The sequence below is a fragment of the Hemicordylus capensis genome, chromosome 15, assembly GCF_027244095.1.
Source record: "Hemicordylus capensis ecotype Gifberg chromosome 15, rHemCap1.1.pri, whole genome shotgun sequence".
Lineage (NCBI taxonomy): Eukaryota > Metazoa > Chordata > Lepidosauria > Squamata > Cordylidae > Hemicordylus > Hemicordylus capensis.
The window spans coordinates 15,547,031-15,563,714 of record NC_069671.1 but is presented as its reverse complement, the minus strand read 5'-3'; the positions used below and the strand labels follow the sequence as shown (position 1 = coordinate 15,563,714).

Genomic DNA, 16,684 nt, shown 5'->3' with positions numbered 1-16,684 from the left:
ACAGCAGGCTTTACTCTGAGTCTACTGGGAGGTTTTACTGCGAACTTGAAGCTGTCCCTGCAAAACGATACAAATAATGGACTCAGGGCTACACTCTAATGCACAATGAAAAACATGAATTGTGTGTGAAGTGCTCCCCGATAGCTTGCAGGGACTTCGGGATCAATCTGGTCGATATGTGAACGCACCCCCTCAATTCTGGAGAAGATGCGAGTTAAAGGGCTTTAAAAGCCCCATGTGGGAAGCTTCCTGGAGAAGAAGGCAGGGCAACTAGGAACATAGGAAGTTGCCATATACTGAGTCAGACCATTGGTCTATCTAGCTCAGTATTGTCTACCCAGACTGGCAGCAGCTTCTCCAAGGGTGCAAGCAGGAACCTCTCTCCGCCCTCTCTTGGAGATGCTGCCAGGGAGGGAACCTGGAACCTTTTGCATGCAAGCAGGCAGATGCTCTTAGGAACCTAGGAAGCTGCCACATACTGAATCAGAGCATTGGTCCATCTAGCTCAGTATTGTCTTCACAGACTGGCAGCGGCTTCTCCAAGGTTGCAGGCAGGAATCTCTCTTGGAGATGCTGCCAGGGAGGGGACTTGGAACCTCGGATGCTCTTCCCAGAGCGGCTCCATCCCCTGAGGGGGATCTCTTAACAATGCTCACACTTCTAGTCTCCCATCCAGATGCAACCAGGATTGGTTTAGCTAAGCTAAGGGGACAAGTCCTGCTTGCTCCCACCAGGCCGGCTCTCCTCTCCAACTAAGGGCAAGTGTGAGCCCTTAAGCGGGCTGGGCACCCCCCCCGCCCGCGCCCAGCCCAGCTGCTCCCCCCTCCCCTCCCCTCCCTCCCCCTCCCCGCCCCTCTCCGGCCTCCTCCTCCTCCTCCTCTCGGGCTCCCTCCCCATCATCTGATCAGAGAGGCGGGCTGGCGGCTGCTGCGGGCGCTGTCCAGCCCTCCGGCCGCCTGAAAGCCTCGCCGCTCGCCCCCCCGATGTAAGAGCGATGCGAGAGGCGCCTCCAGCCCCCCCACCTCGGCATTGGCGATGGAGGAAGATCTATTCCAGCTCAGGCAGCTGCCGTGAGTAAGGCGGGGGCGGGGGGGCGCCCCGGATCTCCGCCTGCGGGGCCGGGATCACCCCAGAGCCCTCCGGGGGGGAGATGAGCACCCCCCTCCCGCTTGCCCGGCCGACCTCTCTCCAGCTCGCCTTCTCCGGGGAGGGGCCCCAGGCCCTGCGGGAGCAAGCCCCCCCCCACCTTCTTCCCACCCAGGATCCTGGCTGCTGTGTGAATGGCTTCCACGCCTGTTATTTGTTCGAGGGAGGGAGGGAGGGAGGTTTGGGCTCGGATCCAGGGGGTTTCAGAGAGACTCGGGAACTGATGCATTTGCAAATCTCTCCCATTTGGGGTGCGGGGGGGGGGCCCTTCCTTTTCTGGCATCCTGGCTCCTTTGGGGCTATAGGGAGGTCTTTCTTTTCCTCCTTGCAAGGCAGAGAAACTCTCCAGGTTAAAGGGGGGGGGCAGGTTGGGGTTTAGGACTGTGGTTGCCGCAGCTGTGTGTGTGTGTGGGGGGGGGGGCACCTCCTCCTTTGCCTCTGTGCAGCGGCATGACACCCCCACCCCTGTGCCTGCGAATGTGCTGCCTTCTCCTGCCAGGCGGTGGGGCTCGGTGGGGAGGGGACCTTTGCGCCTTGGCCCGGCAGCCCCAGCTTAGGAGAGAAAGGAGGACATGTCTGGCCGGGCCGGCGGCGAAGGCTTCTTCTGCGTGGCTTTCGGAGGTTGCCAGGATCCGCCCGGCTTCGGGGAGGCCAGCTGCCCCTGAAATGCACCCACCACTCCCCTGGTCTGTGCAAGGCCAGGCTCCGTAAGGCTGCAGCTGGAAGCCCCACTGAAAGGAGAGGGAGGCTGTTCGGAGTAGGCCGTGGGGTCCTGGGCTGGCCTCTGTGGGGCTGACTTCTGAGGAAACCCACTCAGGGTCGGGCTGCTGTGCTTGCCTGCTTCGGTTCCACTGTCCGTCCCAGGAGGCCTTTGTGGCACAGAGGCTGCTGCTCCCCAAGAAGGCCCTGTGTGGCCTCGTCATACTTGCCTTCCCTTCTGCAAAGACGGAGCCTGAGCTCTCGAACCGGACTTTTCTAGCTCATGCAACCCCGAACTTGCACTCCTGTACCAGGAGCGCTGGGCTGGGAGGGCAGTGGGGGGGGGGCAGAGGAGGAGAGCTCCCCTCCCCAAGCCAGAGGCCCTTGCAGGCTCCTGCCCCTGCCTGGAGGTATTGAATAGGAAGAAGGAATAGGCTAGGGCTAGGCCCACCTTCCAACTCTGGTCCATGCTGGAGTATGATGCGAGGAGAGCTGGTCTGGTGGCAGCAAGCATGACTTGTCCCCTTAGCTAAGCAGGGTCTGCCCTGGTTGCATGTGAATGGGAGACTACACGTTTGAGCACTGTAAGGCATTCCCCTTATGGGATGGGACCGCTCTGGGAAGAGCATCTAGGTCCCAAGTTCCCTCCCTGGCAGCATCTCCAAGAAAGGGCTGAGAGAAATTCCTGCCTGCAACCTTGGAGAAGCCACTGCCAGTCTGTGAAGACAACACTGCGCTAGATAGAACAAGGGTCTGACTCAGTATATGGCAGTTTCCTATGTTCCTATTTACTGAGTCGGATGGCTGGTCTATCTCGCCCAGAACTGTCTTCCCTGACTGGCAGCATTCCTCCAGCAGAGAATGGTTTGGGCATATTCTCTCTTTTAGGTAACATGACCGCTCTTTAAATCATGTACCTTTTAGTTGATGCAAGGTTGCATTTCAGGTATGCTAAGCAGTGAAAAACGGCAGTCCTCTCTCACCAGATCTTCCAGCAGGAGGAAAAAGCAGAATCCTTACAGACTTTTCATTGCCTGTTGGGCAATGACTACAGTTTTCACTGAGTGGGAGTTTTAATTACAATTGCAAATGGAACTGTGCTGACGGAGGAGCAGAGAGAGAGCAATTTTGGCTTTAATGGCATGCTCTCACATTCTCAAATCACCCAGACAGTAAAGAGGAAAAGCAAACAACAGTCAGTGGTCTGTTCATTCTGCCTCAGTTCTTGGCCATATGACTGTCAACTGGGGTAAGCTTGGCCACATGACCTGTTTTGCGGGCTGGGACAGGTTTCTGTTTTGCCATTGTGTGTTGTTGTTATTATTATTTCTTGTTTACACAGTCAGACAGGTGTTATTGACTGGTTTGTTTTATCCAGACATCGAGTCCTTCCCAAGGACCTGGGATGCCAGAATTTTATCATCAATACTGTTGGTTATTATAGATATTGTCGCAAAATATAGGCTGTTCCCAGTAAAGCTGCTTTTTGTAATTGGCTGATGGTGATTTCTGTGGCCCCTATGGTGTTGAGGTGCTCTTCAAGGTCTTTTGGAACTGCACCCAGGGCGCCAATTACCACTGGGATTACTCTGGTCTTTTTCTGCCACAGCCTTTCAATTTCAATTTGTAGATCTTTGTATTTTGTGATTTTTTCTATTTCTTTTTCTTCTATCCTGCTATCCCCTGGTATTGCTGTGTCGATTATTTTAACTTGTTTTTCTTTCTTCTCAACTACAGTTATATCTGGTGTATTGTGTGGCAGATGTTTGTCTGTTTGTAGCCGGAAGTCCCATAATATTTTTACATCTTCATTTTCTACCACTTTTTCAATTTTATGGTCCCACCAATTTTTGGCTACAGGTAGCTTGTATTTTTTGCAGATGTTCCAGTGTATCATCCCTGCTACTTTGTCATGCCTTTGTTTGTAGTCAGTCTGTGCGATCTTCTTACAACAGCTGATTAGCTGGTCCACTGTTTCATCTGCTTCTTTACAAAGGCGGCACTTGCTGTTTGTTATTGTTATTATTATTTCTTGTTTACACAGTCAGACAGGTGTCATTGACCATTTTTTTCCATCCTGACATCGAGTCCTTCCCAAGGACCTGGGATGGCTGAATGTTATCATCAATACTGTTGGTTATTATAGATATCGCGCAAAATATAGGCTGTTCCCAGTAAAGCTGCTTTTTGTAATTGGCTGATGGTGATTTCTGTGGCCCCGATGGTGTTGAGGGGCTCTTCAAGGTCTTTGGGAACTGCACCCAGGGCTCCAATTACCACTGGGATTATTTGGGTCTTTTTCTGCCACAGCTTTATTATTATTATTATTATTATTATTATTATTATTATTATTAGACCCTGCTTAGGAAAGGGGACAAATCATGCTTGCTACCACAAGATGAGCTCTCCTCCCAGTGGCCAGGCCACTGTGGCTGTGGATGATGGGAGCTGTAGTCCAACAACATCTGGGGACCCAAGTTTGAGAAGCCCTGATTTAGATGGTACATTATGTTGGGCCTATTTTGGAGGACGTCAGCAGGATCACGGAAATGTTAGTGTCGTGACATCCCTGCTTCCTCCAAGCCATCCATGAATGCAATAATGAGCATTTCCCTGTTGCTAGGGTGGTCAGGTTCCGTCGTACGGGGGAGAGTTCTCGGTCTGAGGAGGATGTTGTCTCGGGAGAGCACGAAGTCCGAATTGAGGGTGTCCAGACAGAGCTAGAGGCTGTGGAGTTGGAAGATGGAGGGACCGTCCCAAAGGAATTTGCCAACCCAACTGATGGTGAGTGCAACATCCGCTTGAGAAAGGAGCATTTCAAAATTATTTGAAGAAAATTTAAATCCCATGTTTCCAAATGTGGGAAATGAACTGTTTTTCAGATGTGGAACGTATGTATGTATGTGTTATGTATGTATGTATATATATGTGTGTGTGTGTTAAATAGTATTTTGTTTCATTACAAGTTCACAGTTGTTATTATTCATACTATCCTGCTTCTATGTATTAAAAAAGGCATGCAAAGTAAAACCTTCAATCCACACAATAACATTTCAATTAAAAATATAAAAGGCAAAAAAGTGGGGCGGGGGGAACCAACAGCAAAACATTAATATTCATGTACTAAATAAAGACAGAGTATCGGGTAGAATCATCACCAGTGAACCATTAATGAAAATATTGTTTAAATAAAGCAGAGAGAGTGGGAACCTGATGGATCTCTCCAGGGAGGGCATTCCAAAGTGCTGGCACCAACAAAAGCCTCTGTTACCTCGTAATGACAAAAGGGAGAGCAAAACCTCTGAAAATGATCTTAGAACTCAGGCAGGTTTGTCTGTGAAAAGATGTTATTTTGAGATAATTCGGCCCTCCGCCATTTAGGGGTGTAAAGACCAACATCAACATTTTACATGGAACTGAAGTCAACCAACCCTCCTGTCTACAGATGTGAATTCAAGGCCTGCTTTGGTTGGGTATCCAACAACCCAATTCAGGGAACAGCCATCACACCATAACCATATTTGGATCTATTATTGAGTCTTGATTTCCATAGCGGGAGCAAAAGAGATGAGAAGAAAACACTTCTTGACAATCCAACACATTATTTCCGCCTGGATCAAGGTCCTTAACTAGCATGTTTGATTCCCCCCAGATACCTTCATGGTGGAAGATGCGGTGGAAGCAATTGGATTCGGCAAGTTCCAGTGGAAACTTTCCATTCTGACGGGCTTAGCATGGGCAAGTAGAATGAACCAATTAAGCATGCCAAGATTTTGGTTTTTTCCTAATTAAATTCAAATTTTTTAATGCAAATGTTTCATGTTGTAACCAAGTAATTACAACAAAAAAGTTGGGGATGTTAGACAAAAAACAGGAAAGGGGGAAGGGGAGGATGAAGGGGTTAACACAGTTATTGATTTGAAATCAACAGATACATCTAAATAAATAAAAATAAATATAAATAGTCCTTCCAAATCCTGGTATGGGAGTCCTCTTTCAGCATACGAGTCACTGATAAACTGAGGAGCTGAAATGATTTTTCCAACCTTGTCAAATAATACCCTCATTCACCCAAAGAGGAACAAAATTGTCTGCAAAGAACTGGAAACATAACTCTTAATGTAAAGAAAGTAAGTCAAAAATTAGGGTGAGTATAAGGTATCTTGAAGAAATGAAGTGGCTGATTCAGTCTAATATTGTACTAAGAGAGGCCTAACAGCGTTTATCAGCTTTCAGTTGAGGTTTGGTGGGAAGAAACCAGAGCAAGTAGAAAGCTTTCTGCTTCTGCTAGAGGCATTGCTAGGGGCCAGAGGTGCTCTGAGGAAATTTGGGCGCCTGGACCTGATACAGCATGGGAACCACACTACCCAGGACAGATTAAAGAGGATTTAGGAACATAGGAAGCTGCCCTATACTGAGTCAGACCATTGGTCTATCTAGCTCAGGATTGTCTTCACAGACTGGCAGCAGCTTCTCCAAGGCTGCAGGCAGGAGTCTCTCTCAGCCCTGTCTTGGAGATGCTGCCAGGGAGGGAACTTGTAACCTTTTACTCTTCCCAGAGCAGCTCCATCCCCTAAGGGGAAGATCTTACAGTGCTCACATGTCGTCTCCCATTCAAATACAACCAGGGCGGACCCTGCTTAGCTAAGGGGACAGGTCATACTTGCTGCCACAAAACCAGCTCTCCTCTCCTGTTGTTTTTATTTCATCTGGCCCTTTCCACCCCCTAAACCTGGCTTCCTTAAACCTGGGTTTAAGATGTAGAGCCACAACTCTGCGTGGGAGGAGGCAATGCTCAACCCCTCCTGTATCCTACCAGGGCTCTGTGGTCGCCAGGCATCGACACCAACTCGACGGCGCCACCTTTCCTTTCTTTCCTCTCCCTCTCCGAAACAGTGGGAAGCATCCGTTCAGAAGGGAGATCCTGTCCACTGCCATGGCAGCCCCCAATGTATGCTTATCGTAACGCGTCGTTCCTTCTCATCCTTCTAGATGGCTGACGCCATGGAAATGATGATCCTGAGCATCCTCGCACCTCAGCTTCACTGTGAGTGGCGATTACCCACCTGGCAGGTTGCATTGCTCACCTCGGTAGGAAAACAACAGACCGCTCCTGTGTACTGTCAGGTTTTTCCACTCATTGCTGTAGGTTGTTAGGAGGACTAAGGAAAACGCTCAATTTCTTGGCCGCACGGTTCAGCAGAAGGGTGTGTGGGTCTCTCTCTCTCTCTCTCTCTCTCTCTCTCACACACACACACACACACACACACACACACACACACACACACCCCTGTGAGACAATCCTATGCGTAGAACTGCAGTGCATCCTACTGGGTTCAGTGGGGCTCACTCCTAAGTGTATAGCTTTAGACTCAGTTCTCACATTACGTACCGATGGGACTGACTTTACCACTTCTGTCTCATTGCAAGGGTCTGAAACGTGGTTGCAGGGGTTGGCCAGAAGGTGTGTGAATCAGGGGCGTAGCTAGGGAAGAGGGGGGCCCCGTGTTTGCCCCTCTCGCTGGGTGGCCCCTTGGAGTGAGGGAGATAATGTAGAAAATAGGGAGGGGTGGAGCTGGGGGCCCCTCAGGAGCCGGGGGACCCGGGTTCTTTGACCCCGTCTGATGAATTCTAGCTACACTCCGGGTGTGAACGCCCCTCCACTCTCTGATGGGTCCCCGTTCTAGTTTATTCTCGGGCAAGCTCCCTGAGGCTTCATCTCCCCAGAGAAGAGAGGTCTTCTAAAAAAGAGCTGAAAAGCCGTCTTTGTAGAGAGGTTTATCTGCAACACAGATCTGGTGGGTTTTTCACTTTTCACTGTCGAATTTGTACCTTTTAAAATTCAGTTTGGATCTGGATCTTGTTTTAGTTGATTTCAATTAATGTATTGATTTTATATTGCTTTTTATATTGATGCTAACTCTGCGGGCCTAACCTTAGTAGGAAAAAGCTGCTTAAGGAATAATTTTTTTCTCTCCTAAAAGCTCAAATACTGATATTATAATAGATAGCTTTGTTGCTGTAAACTACCTAGAGACCTTGGTGGTGGGCGATATACAAATTCGTTAAATACATAAATAAATATCTCATCTCTTCCCCCCAATATTCCTGTTTCCCTCAGACTGTCCAGTCATAGGACTTTGGGTGAAAACTTTGCTCAACATTTTCCTCCTGTTAGCTTCCAGTTTTGAAATTCGACCAAACTTTGGCTAAGGTGGTCCCCGCACCCTTAGCTTTGTCTGTTGGATGGTTCTCTCAGATGTCTCTCCTTTTGGGTCCATGTCTAACAAATATATTTTTCTTTCATTTCATTGACTGCAGGTGGTGTTTGTGGGCATGATGTCCAGCTCCACCCTCTGGGGAAACATTTCAGACCAGTACGGCAGAAAAACAGTAAGTCCTCCTGGAGTTACAGGAGACCTTCTTTATTTGTGGGTTCTCCATTTGCAGATTCATGGATTCATGTGTCCATGGTTGGGTCATAAGGATTCAGTAGGATGAAACGCTCTCTGACCTAGCTGCCATTTAACAGATGATCAGGGAAGTAACTTGCCTAGGGAGCAAGCGGTTGCTGGTTCGAATCCCTGCTGGTGTGTTTCCCAGAATATGGGGAACTCCTATATCGGGCAGCAGTGACATAGGGAGATGCTGAAAGGCATCATCTCACACTGCTCGGGAGATGGCAATGGTCACCCCCTCCTGTATTCTACCAAAGACAACCACAGGGCTCTCCGTGGTCGCCAGGAGTTGACATTGACTGATGGCACTATTGGTGCCTCCTACCTTGATTACCCCTCCCAGGAGATGATGATGATGATGATGATGATGATGATGATGATGATGATGATGATGATTTACTACATTTTTTTACCGCCTTTCTGCCTTGACAAAGGCACCCAAAGTGGTTTTACAATATTAAAAGGAGCAAATTACAGAAGATTTAAAAAAAAGTTGTCTCAGGCTGTTGGTCTTTTCAGGAGCTGAGGACAAGAGCTCTCGGGCCTGGGCGCCTCCTTTCTTGCCTTCCTCTCAGGGCACACTGGTCTTTTTGTACTCCTGGGAAGGAGATCAAAAACCAGGAGCACCTACAGCTTCTGAAAAAAGTGTAGGGCATTTCTCCTGCCCTATTCTTGACCATGTGAACTACTGCTTTTATATCTCCCCACTTGCCCTTGGGTTTACTCTGTAGGAACACTTCTAGAAACTGTGTTGAGGCTTTCAGCTGGAGCGGAGGAGGGTTGTCTGGAGAGACAGAAGGTTCTGGGGTCATGACGCTCCACAGAAACAGGAAGTTAGTGTTAGGAGTTAGGGCAAGAGTTGGCTTTTGGCCATTTGTGGCTGGGGGTGATGGGAATTGTAGTCCAACAACATCTGGGGCCCCAAGGTTGGGAACCCCCGAGCAGGCTTTGATCTTGGTGTGGTTTGATCTGGATTAAGGGCTTTGATCTTGCCATGGATAGAGAGAATGACGGATTCTCACCGCCTACATCTGCATTTCTTCCTTCTGTGCAGGGGCTAAAGATCAGTGTGCTATGGACTCTATACTACGGGGTCCTTAGTGGCTTTGCACCAGTTTACAGCTGGATCCTGGTCCTGAGGGGACTGGTGGGGTTTGGCATCGGAGGAGTCCCTCAGTCGTAAGTAAATATTCCCACGCTTCTCCTGACTCTCCGCCCCTGAAAATGTGACCCCAACCAGCCGCATGTATGGTAGCTTTCCTTCCAGCCCCCATCACAATTATCATCTGTCTCCTGTCTTTCTCCTTCACCTCTGCCCTTCGGCAGATTAGATTTCGGTCCCTTTGACCTCTCGACATTAAGCCCAGTTCAGCCTTCAGACTATGCTATTGATTTCAACGTTGCTTACAAGAAAAGATGTGGGTTAAAAGGCTTGTCGTGTCAAATGGATCTCTCTTCCTCTTCCTTAAAAACCTGTACACCAGACCCAAGTTTTGTCTGTCAGCTTGGGTTGTGCAAAGCAGCTCAGCTCTCTGGCAAACCACTTCCGTTTAGCAAGCCCAGCTTTTTGGGCATCTCACATGATGCGGGACGCCTCCGGGAAGGCAAAACTAACTCGAAACAATGGCAGAGGTAGGGGGTAAGGATTGTAAAATGGGCCGAAAGCAAATCGGCCTTAAAAGAAGGGCATTAAACTATTGAAACAAGAAGAACTGGGCAGATTCAAGAGTTGTGTTCTTGGGACGTGCTCGAACCGGTTTGGCGGTCCTTTTCCGGACCACCGAACCGGTTCAGAGGTCTGGTAGTTCGGATGGTTCAGCATTGGGGGTCGGGTTTACCTTTAAGGGCCCGGGAGGGAGGGTGCTCTCCTCGTCCACTGCATTTCCCCCACCCGCGCTGTGCCCAAAATCACTGCGTGAGGTGCCAGTGTAACTTCTTGCCACCCCGGTCAGCGTCAAACCGGAAGTGGCTGGTGCGCATGTGCACATCATGCGCGTGCATGCGCACCGGCCACTTCCGATCCGATGCTGACCGGGGCGGCAAGAAGGTATGCTGCTGCCCTGTGCAGTGATATTTTGGGCACGGCGCCGGCAGAGGAGGGAAGAGCACCTTCCCCGTCCCTTAAAGGTAACTCCCCCCTGCTGCCTAACCGTCGGTCAGACAATTCGGGCACACCCCTACTTGGGACATCTCTTTTGCTCCTGCTTTTGCTCCCATCAGCAGAAGTGTTTTGCTTTCCGCCTCTCATTATTCAGCTTATTAAACATTGATGCTCTGGTCCCTTTGTGGGGCTATTCCGATGCAATCCGAGCCTGCATTAAATTGACGGCTAATGCGCTTCCTTAAAAGGCATTAATATCCACTCATAGCTGAGGTTCCCCCCCCCCTTAAAAGTGTTCCCAGGAGCCCAGGAAAATGAAGCCGATGCTTTCAGTACCATTATGGCTGTGATGGATTCCCGCGGCCACAGTCTGTGGGGAATTGCACCACTCCGGACTCTGGATTCCAAGACATCAAAGGAAGTGTGTACCTGAGTCCATCCATCTCTGCAGATTACTGGGTCCTTAGCAATGGAATCTTGTTAACTTCAGTTTATTGATTCACACATAGCATCTCCGTCCCAGCGTAATTTCCTGTATCTTTTAATTCCATTTTATAGAACAGTCCCGCCCGCCTCCCTCCCCGGTCTCGATCCATGCTTGTATATTTAGGACTTCCGCTATCTGCTTTCTGCCTCTGGTGGAGCAGGTTTTTAACTCCCAAAGCTTCTGCAACAATGAATGAGTTGATTTTGCAGGCTGCAGTCCTATATACACTTGCTCAGAAGTAAATTCCATTGAACTCACTGTAAACATGCATAAAATTGCTCTGTCGGGCTGCAATCCTGTCTATTTTTACAAGGGCGTAAGTTCTTTGAACTTACTTGAGTAAACACATGCTTAGGATTGGGCCGCTGGAGGGTTTAAACACATCAGGCTTCAAGTGGCTCTGATTTAAATCTGTTTGTGAGGTGAATGCAAAACCAGCTTTGGTAGGAATGTTTATTTGCATAACAAATGCCTCAATTTTGCTTTTCCTTCCATATTTTTAAGGGTCACATCTTCATATTTATAGTGCAAGAATAGCTCATAGGTGATGACTTAGGCCTCGTGAAGCATCTTATCCTTTTGAAAATCAAAACTGGGAGCACTGTCCAGTGTAAGACCACATAGGAAGCTGCCATATACTGAGTCAGACCATAGATCCACCTAGCTCAGTATTGTCTTCAGAGACTGCCAGTGGCTTCTCCAAAGTTGCAGGCAGGAGTCTCTCTCAGCCCTATCTTGGAGATGCTGCCAGGGAGGGAACTGGGAACCTGCAAATGCTCTTCCCAGAGTGGCTCCATCCCCTGAGGGGAATATCATACAGTGCTCGCACATCAAGTCTCCCATTCCTATGCAACCAGGGTGGACCCTGCTTAGCTAAGGGGACAAATCGTGCTTGCTACCACAAGACCAGCTGTACTCTTCGATAATGTCCAAGCAAATATGCTTGCTAGCATTTTTTCATGTCTGAATTGGCCTTTCAGTGTTCATGCAACATGCACAGTGTACGTGTTGCATGGTTCTTGTGAATTGTCCCAGTAATCATGACACAAAGCCACAAAAGAGTCTTTCAAAAGTGGCGTGAACACAGATTTTGAGTTGCGATCTGCATTTATAGTACCCACCTGCAAACTAGATGCAAACATGTGCTTTCTGCTGGTTAAGCAAGTGGTGTCTTCTTCTTGCGGCAGTTTTAATAAGAAGCCAGGCAGATTTCTGGAGCACCCCGCCGAACACTTCCCAATGACCTCTCTTTTCCATGTTCTTTTCTCTCTCCAGGGTAACACTATATGCAGAATTCCTCCCGATGAAATCTAGGGCAAAATGCATTTTGCTAATTGAGGTAAGCGGGAAAAGAAGGACCGCTTGGTCAGCAAATAAAGCACTTGCCAGATGTACAAAGCCATGAGGCTGAGCAGTTCTGGGCTAATTGCCACATGCTTCTCCTTGGTTGGTTGGTCTTTCCATGCAAGATGCCACGTGCTGAGAACCAGCTGCCCATTTTGTTCCAAATGCCAGCATGCAGATTGGCCGTTTCTGGCCCATACTTTGAAGTTAACATTTTGCAAGGGTTGTTAACAGGGATACTTACATTTTGCTTGCTGCGACGGAAGTCCATCCATCCAACCAATCCAACTGCCTCTTCTCCTTTGGCACGATCAGGTCTTCTGGGCGATTGGGACGGTCTTTGAGGTCCTCCTGGCGGTGTTCGTGATGCCCACCCTGGGCTGGCGTTGGCTGCTCATACTTTCAGCTGTTCCCCTTCTGGTCTTTGCCGTCTTGTGTTTTGTAAGTGTTCCAGACTCTACGGTCGCTGGTTAAACTCTGTTGGGAAGGAAACGGAATCAGATTTGTGACATTCATAACAAGGGGGAAATGGAAACTAACGAGGCTCATTAATTTCTGGTGACTCCACCCCAGTGGCTGCCAGAAAGTGCAAGGTATGACGTGTTGTCCGGGAACCAAGAGAAAGCCATTGCCACCCTGAAGCGGATCGCAACAGAGAATGGAGCTCCAATGCCTCTAGGGAAACTGATCGTCTCCAGGCAGGTGAGTGCAGGAAGGAGACACTCACGGCTGCCAGGAATATCCACCCGAAAGCTCAGTGTGCTTCAGGGAATAGATTTGGACCTGAAAATTTGGTTCAAACCCCGGTGGCCTGCCCTCTCCCATGCATTAAGCCAAGATGCTGTCACTGCACATAGGAACATAGGAAGCTGCCATATACTGAGTCAGACCATTGGTCTGTCTAGCTCAGTTTTGTCTTCACAGACTGGCAGCGGCTTCTCCAAGGTTGCAGGCAGGAAACTCTCTCAGCCCTATCTTGGAGATGCTGCCAGGGAGGGAACTTCTTGAAACCTTCTACTCTTCCCAGAGCAGCTCCATCCCCTGAGGGGAATCTCTTCCAGTGCTCACACTTCTAGTCTCCCTTTCATATGCAACCAGGGTGGACCCAGCTTAGCTAAGGGGACCAGTCATGCTTGCTCCCACCAGACCAGTTCTCCTCATAAGCACAAGAAGGGCTCCTGGGTCAAGCCCTATTAATTCCCCCAACAACATACCTTTTGTCATTGATGATTTCAGTCCACGTCCAGCATTCACATTGTTTGTTTTCAACAGGAAGATCGAGGGAAAATGAGAGACCTATTTACCCCACAATTTAGATGGACAACTCTTCTGCTTTGGTTCATATGGTAAGATGAAGACACCAAAGATGTGTGAATCTACCTCCCTTTGGGACAGGGTTGGAGGCGTGGATCAGATGGATCATTTCCTTTCCATCACTGGATGCTGAGAATGTCGCCGGTTCAATTTAAGTCAGGGTTCCCCCCACACACTTATGTTTGAGATGCCTCCCCACATTTTTCTTCCCCACAGGTTCTCCAATGCCTTTTCTTATTATGGGCTAGTTTTACTGACGACAGAGCTCTTTCAAGCAGGAGACCTCTGCAGCAGTGAGTATCGGCTCATCTCCCAGGGAATGGAGAGGGCGGGCCACCTCCAGCCTCAGTGGCACAATGCCTCTCAATACCAGGGGAGCAACCGCAGGAGAGAGGGCATGCACAGACCTCTTGCCTGTGGGCTTCTCAGAGGCATCTGGTGGGCCACTGTGCGGAACAGGATGCTAGACTAGATGGGCCTCCTTGGGCCTGATCCAGCACAGCAGGGCTGTTCTTATGTAAAATTGCGCCAGATGGATGCTTTTTGGTCTACTGTCTGCGCAAGAGAGAGGAGGCTGGAGTGTGCTCCTTTACCTCTCCTCAGTGGACAGCCCAAGGGCATAGCCATTCTACCAAGCTTCTCTGGGCAATTTCTGCTGCTTCTTCCCTTCTGGTACTCCCTGCCCCTCTCACTGGTGCTGCCAGAACCTACCAGCTGCCATGTTTCTTTGAGATGCTATGCAGATGTAGAGTGGAGGAGCGACACATCCATTACATTTTCTTGGGGATAATTTAATGGGCGGATTTTACCTATGGCCAGGGACTGGTGTCTGCTTGGCCAGTGGCGGGGATGGTATCAGCCCGGAAGCACCTGAAGTGCTTCGTTCTGTAAGGGCCTCTCAGTCGGGTTCTTGATCTTTGCTTGTACGCTACTGCGCTTTGGCTTGTGCAGGGAGAGATGGTGGGTAGGTGGGTGGACAGCTCCCATTCGTAGAAGGGAGTTAGACTGGTTGGCCCTTTCATGCCCATCCAACTCTGTGGTTCTGCCACGATTGAGCTGGCCATCTGTAAGAGCAGGAATGGCCAAAAGGTACAAGGATGCATGTAGAAGAGATGCTTTAGAACTTTGCCAATTCTTCTTCTTCTTCTTCTTCTTCTTCTTCTTCTTCTTCTTCTTCTTCTTCTTCTTCTTCTTCTCTTTCTTCCCTCACCTAAGTGTCTAGCAGAAGGAAAATAGTGAAGGCCAAATGCAATCTGGCATGTGAATTCCTAACCGAAAAGGACTACATTGATCTGCTGTGGACCACTCTGTCCGAGTTCCCAGGTTAGACGACTGGAAAAGGGAAGGCGAGTGTTGCAGTTGGATGTTTCCTGGGGGGCATTTTCCCTTGGGAAGCTGAGCTTCAAGCCTGGGAAGCAGCCAGACCAATTCCACTTGGCTGCAGGAAGACTCTGATTCCATGTGCCAGTTTGGCATCATGTGTCAGAAATATTAATTAATTAATTAATTAATTAATTAATTAATTAAATTCATCATCATCATCATCATCATCATCATCATCATCAAGGATTGCAAACACTGTCTTAAGCTTTCCTTTTAGACCAGCCTCCTGCTTAAACGACAGCTACCATTTTCAGGATGCAGACGTTTTACAAAAAAACAAAATTTTAGAATAAATCAAAGTTTGGCCTTAAAATTTCCTCTTGGAGGGATGCTCTTGACTGGCTGATTTTACATATACATTTTTATAACTCTCTGTGCGAAGTCACATGTATATGTAACATTTTTGACACCACAATTCTATGCACGGTTAACTTACAGTTATATCCCACTGAGTTCAAAGGGCTTGATCCCAGGTAAGTGTGCAAAAGATGGGTAGCCTGTGTTGGTTTTTTAAAATCTTGCATTGATTGATTGATCTGATTATAGTTTTAATTTCCTTCTCCTCCTCCTCTCTGTTGTAAGCTGCTTTGAACACATGTTGAGGAAGTGGCATATATGTGACATATCCACATAAATGTCACCTTGGATTTCCTGCAAGTGTGGTGTCCATCTGCCCAGATGAACCCTGTTCTTTGGGCTCCTTCTGTCCCTGTGTTAGTGGAGATGAGGGAAGGAATAAGTAATCAGATTCTGCAAAGACGACCCTGGTTCTTCTTTGGGCCCCATTTAACCCAGATTTGCAAATAGGCTCACAAAAGGTGCCAGCCTGCCCTGCCAGTTTTTTGCTAGCCCGATAGGCCACATGGACCCATGTTTGAAGCCCAAGGATTAAAAAAGGACATTTCATATAGCTTTCCTGTCTGTACGTCTGTACTTATTCACCTGGACAGCCAGGTGAGTGGCCTCCTCCTCACCTGTTTGAATCTCGCCCTGTTGGCAGCAAAACAGGTAATCCGTTCTCTCTTCTCCTCCAGGCGTTCTAGTGACCTTGTGGATTATTGACCGGATCGGGCGGAAGAAGACGATGGCCCTCTCCTTTTTCGTCTTTGCATTTTGCAGTCTCCTGCTCCTTCTCTGTGTCGGAAGGTGAGCAAAGCAACCCAAACAAAGGGAGACCAGCGACATTTTGCAGGACTTTGGGGCCCATTCCCTTGACTTCAATACGGGGGGGAGCCACAATTTGGTGGGACACATAAGTCTGCTTTGAAGGCATTGTTCCAACATAGAAGACATTGAACATCATTTCCACGTGCCATGGTTCCATGCAGTAGCTGTGACACTGTGAAACCTCTCCCCCAATCCATGGGGTTTGGCCCAATGGTGTGGCATAGCCTCCAACTTTCCCCAAACAAAAATAGGTGCATAGGTACCACATCTTAGCTCTCGTACCTGTCCAAGCGTCTTGCTAGGAAAGCACCATAAAATGGTATTTGGGCACAGTTGGTGGTGATTGTACTAATTTACAACGAGCACAGAGACGTTCTGTCTTTGCAATTATTCCCACCCATGTCCATCACAGAAGCCGATTTCTGCTCAGTCCAGTTTGGGGCAATATTAGGAAAGTTGTAGGTGAGTGCAACCTTTCCTACACTTCACACATTTTGGTCCTCCAAGCGGTCACAGAGAAGCAGCAAGACCTGCCCAAAGGCGTAACCACTGATGCAGTGAATAATTCCGGGCAAAATGTGGCAT

General features: G+C 48.7%; 2 protein-coding genes across 3 annotated transcripts in view; one reads left to right on the top strand and one right to left on the bottom strand.

Annotated features, from left to right (window-relative positions):
• Positions 1-893: 893 nt before the first annotated feature.
• SVOP (SV2 related protein) overlaps positions 894-16,684 on the top strand; it is a 20,765-nt gene continuing 4,974 nt past the window's right edge. The window contains exons 1-13 of one of the 2 annotated variants that reach the window (XM_053280028.1): positions 894-1,070; positions 4,478-4,629; positions 5,498-5,583; positions 6,838-6,936; positions 8,167-8,238; positions 9,358-9,482; positions 12,167-12,230; positions 12,551-12,676; positions 12,809-12,937; positions 13,508-13,581; positions 13,766-13,842; positions 14,765-14,872; positions 15,967-16,078. In XM_053280028.1, coding sequence (XP_053136003.1) covers positions 1,036-1,070; positions 4,478-4,629; positions 5,498-5,583; positions 6,838-6,936; positions 8,167-8,238; positions 9,358-9,482; positions 12,167-12,230; positions 12,551-12,676; positions 12,809-12,937; positions 13,508-13,581; positions 13,766-13,842; positions 14,765-14,872; positions 15,967-16,078 — 1,259 coding nt within the window. In that variant the 5' untranslated portion in view covers positions 894-1,035. Of the gene's footprint in view, positions 1,071-4,468; positions 4,630-5,497; positions 5,584-6,837; positions 6,937-8,166; positions 8,239-9,357; positions 9,483-12,166; positions 12,231-12,550; positions 12,677-12,808; positions 12,938-13,507; positions 13,582-13,765; positions 13,843-14,764; positions 14,873-15,966; positions 16,079-16,684 lie in introns of both variants that reach the window. The other variant, XM_053280027.1, reaches the window with a different exon arrangement.
• DAO (D-amino acid oxidase) overlaps positions 11,868-16,684 on the bottom strand; it is a 27,465-nt gene continuing 22,648 nt past the window's right edge. The window contains exons 13-14 of the transcript XR_008312508.1: positions 12,480-12,712; positions 11,868-12,201 (exon numbers count right to left, since the gene is read on the bottom strand). The gene's annotated coding sequence lies outside the window, so the exon portion shown is untranslated. The remainder of the gene's footprint in view (positions 12,202-12,479; positions 12,713-16,684) is intronic.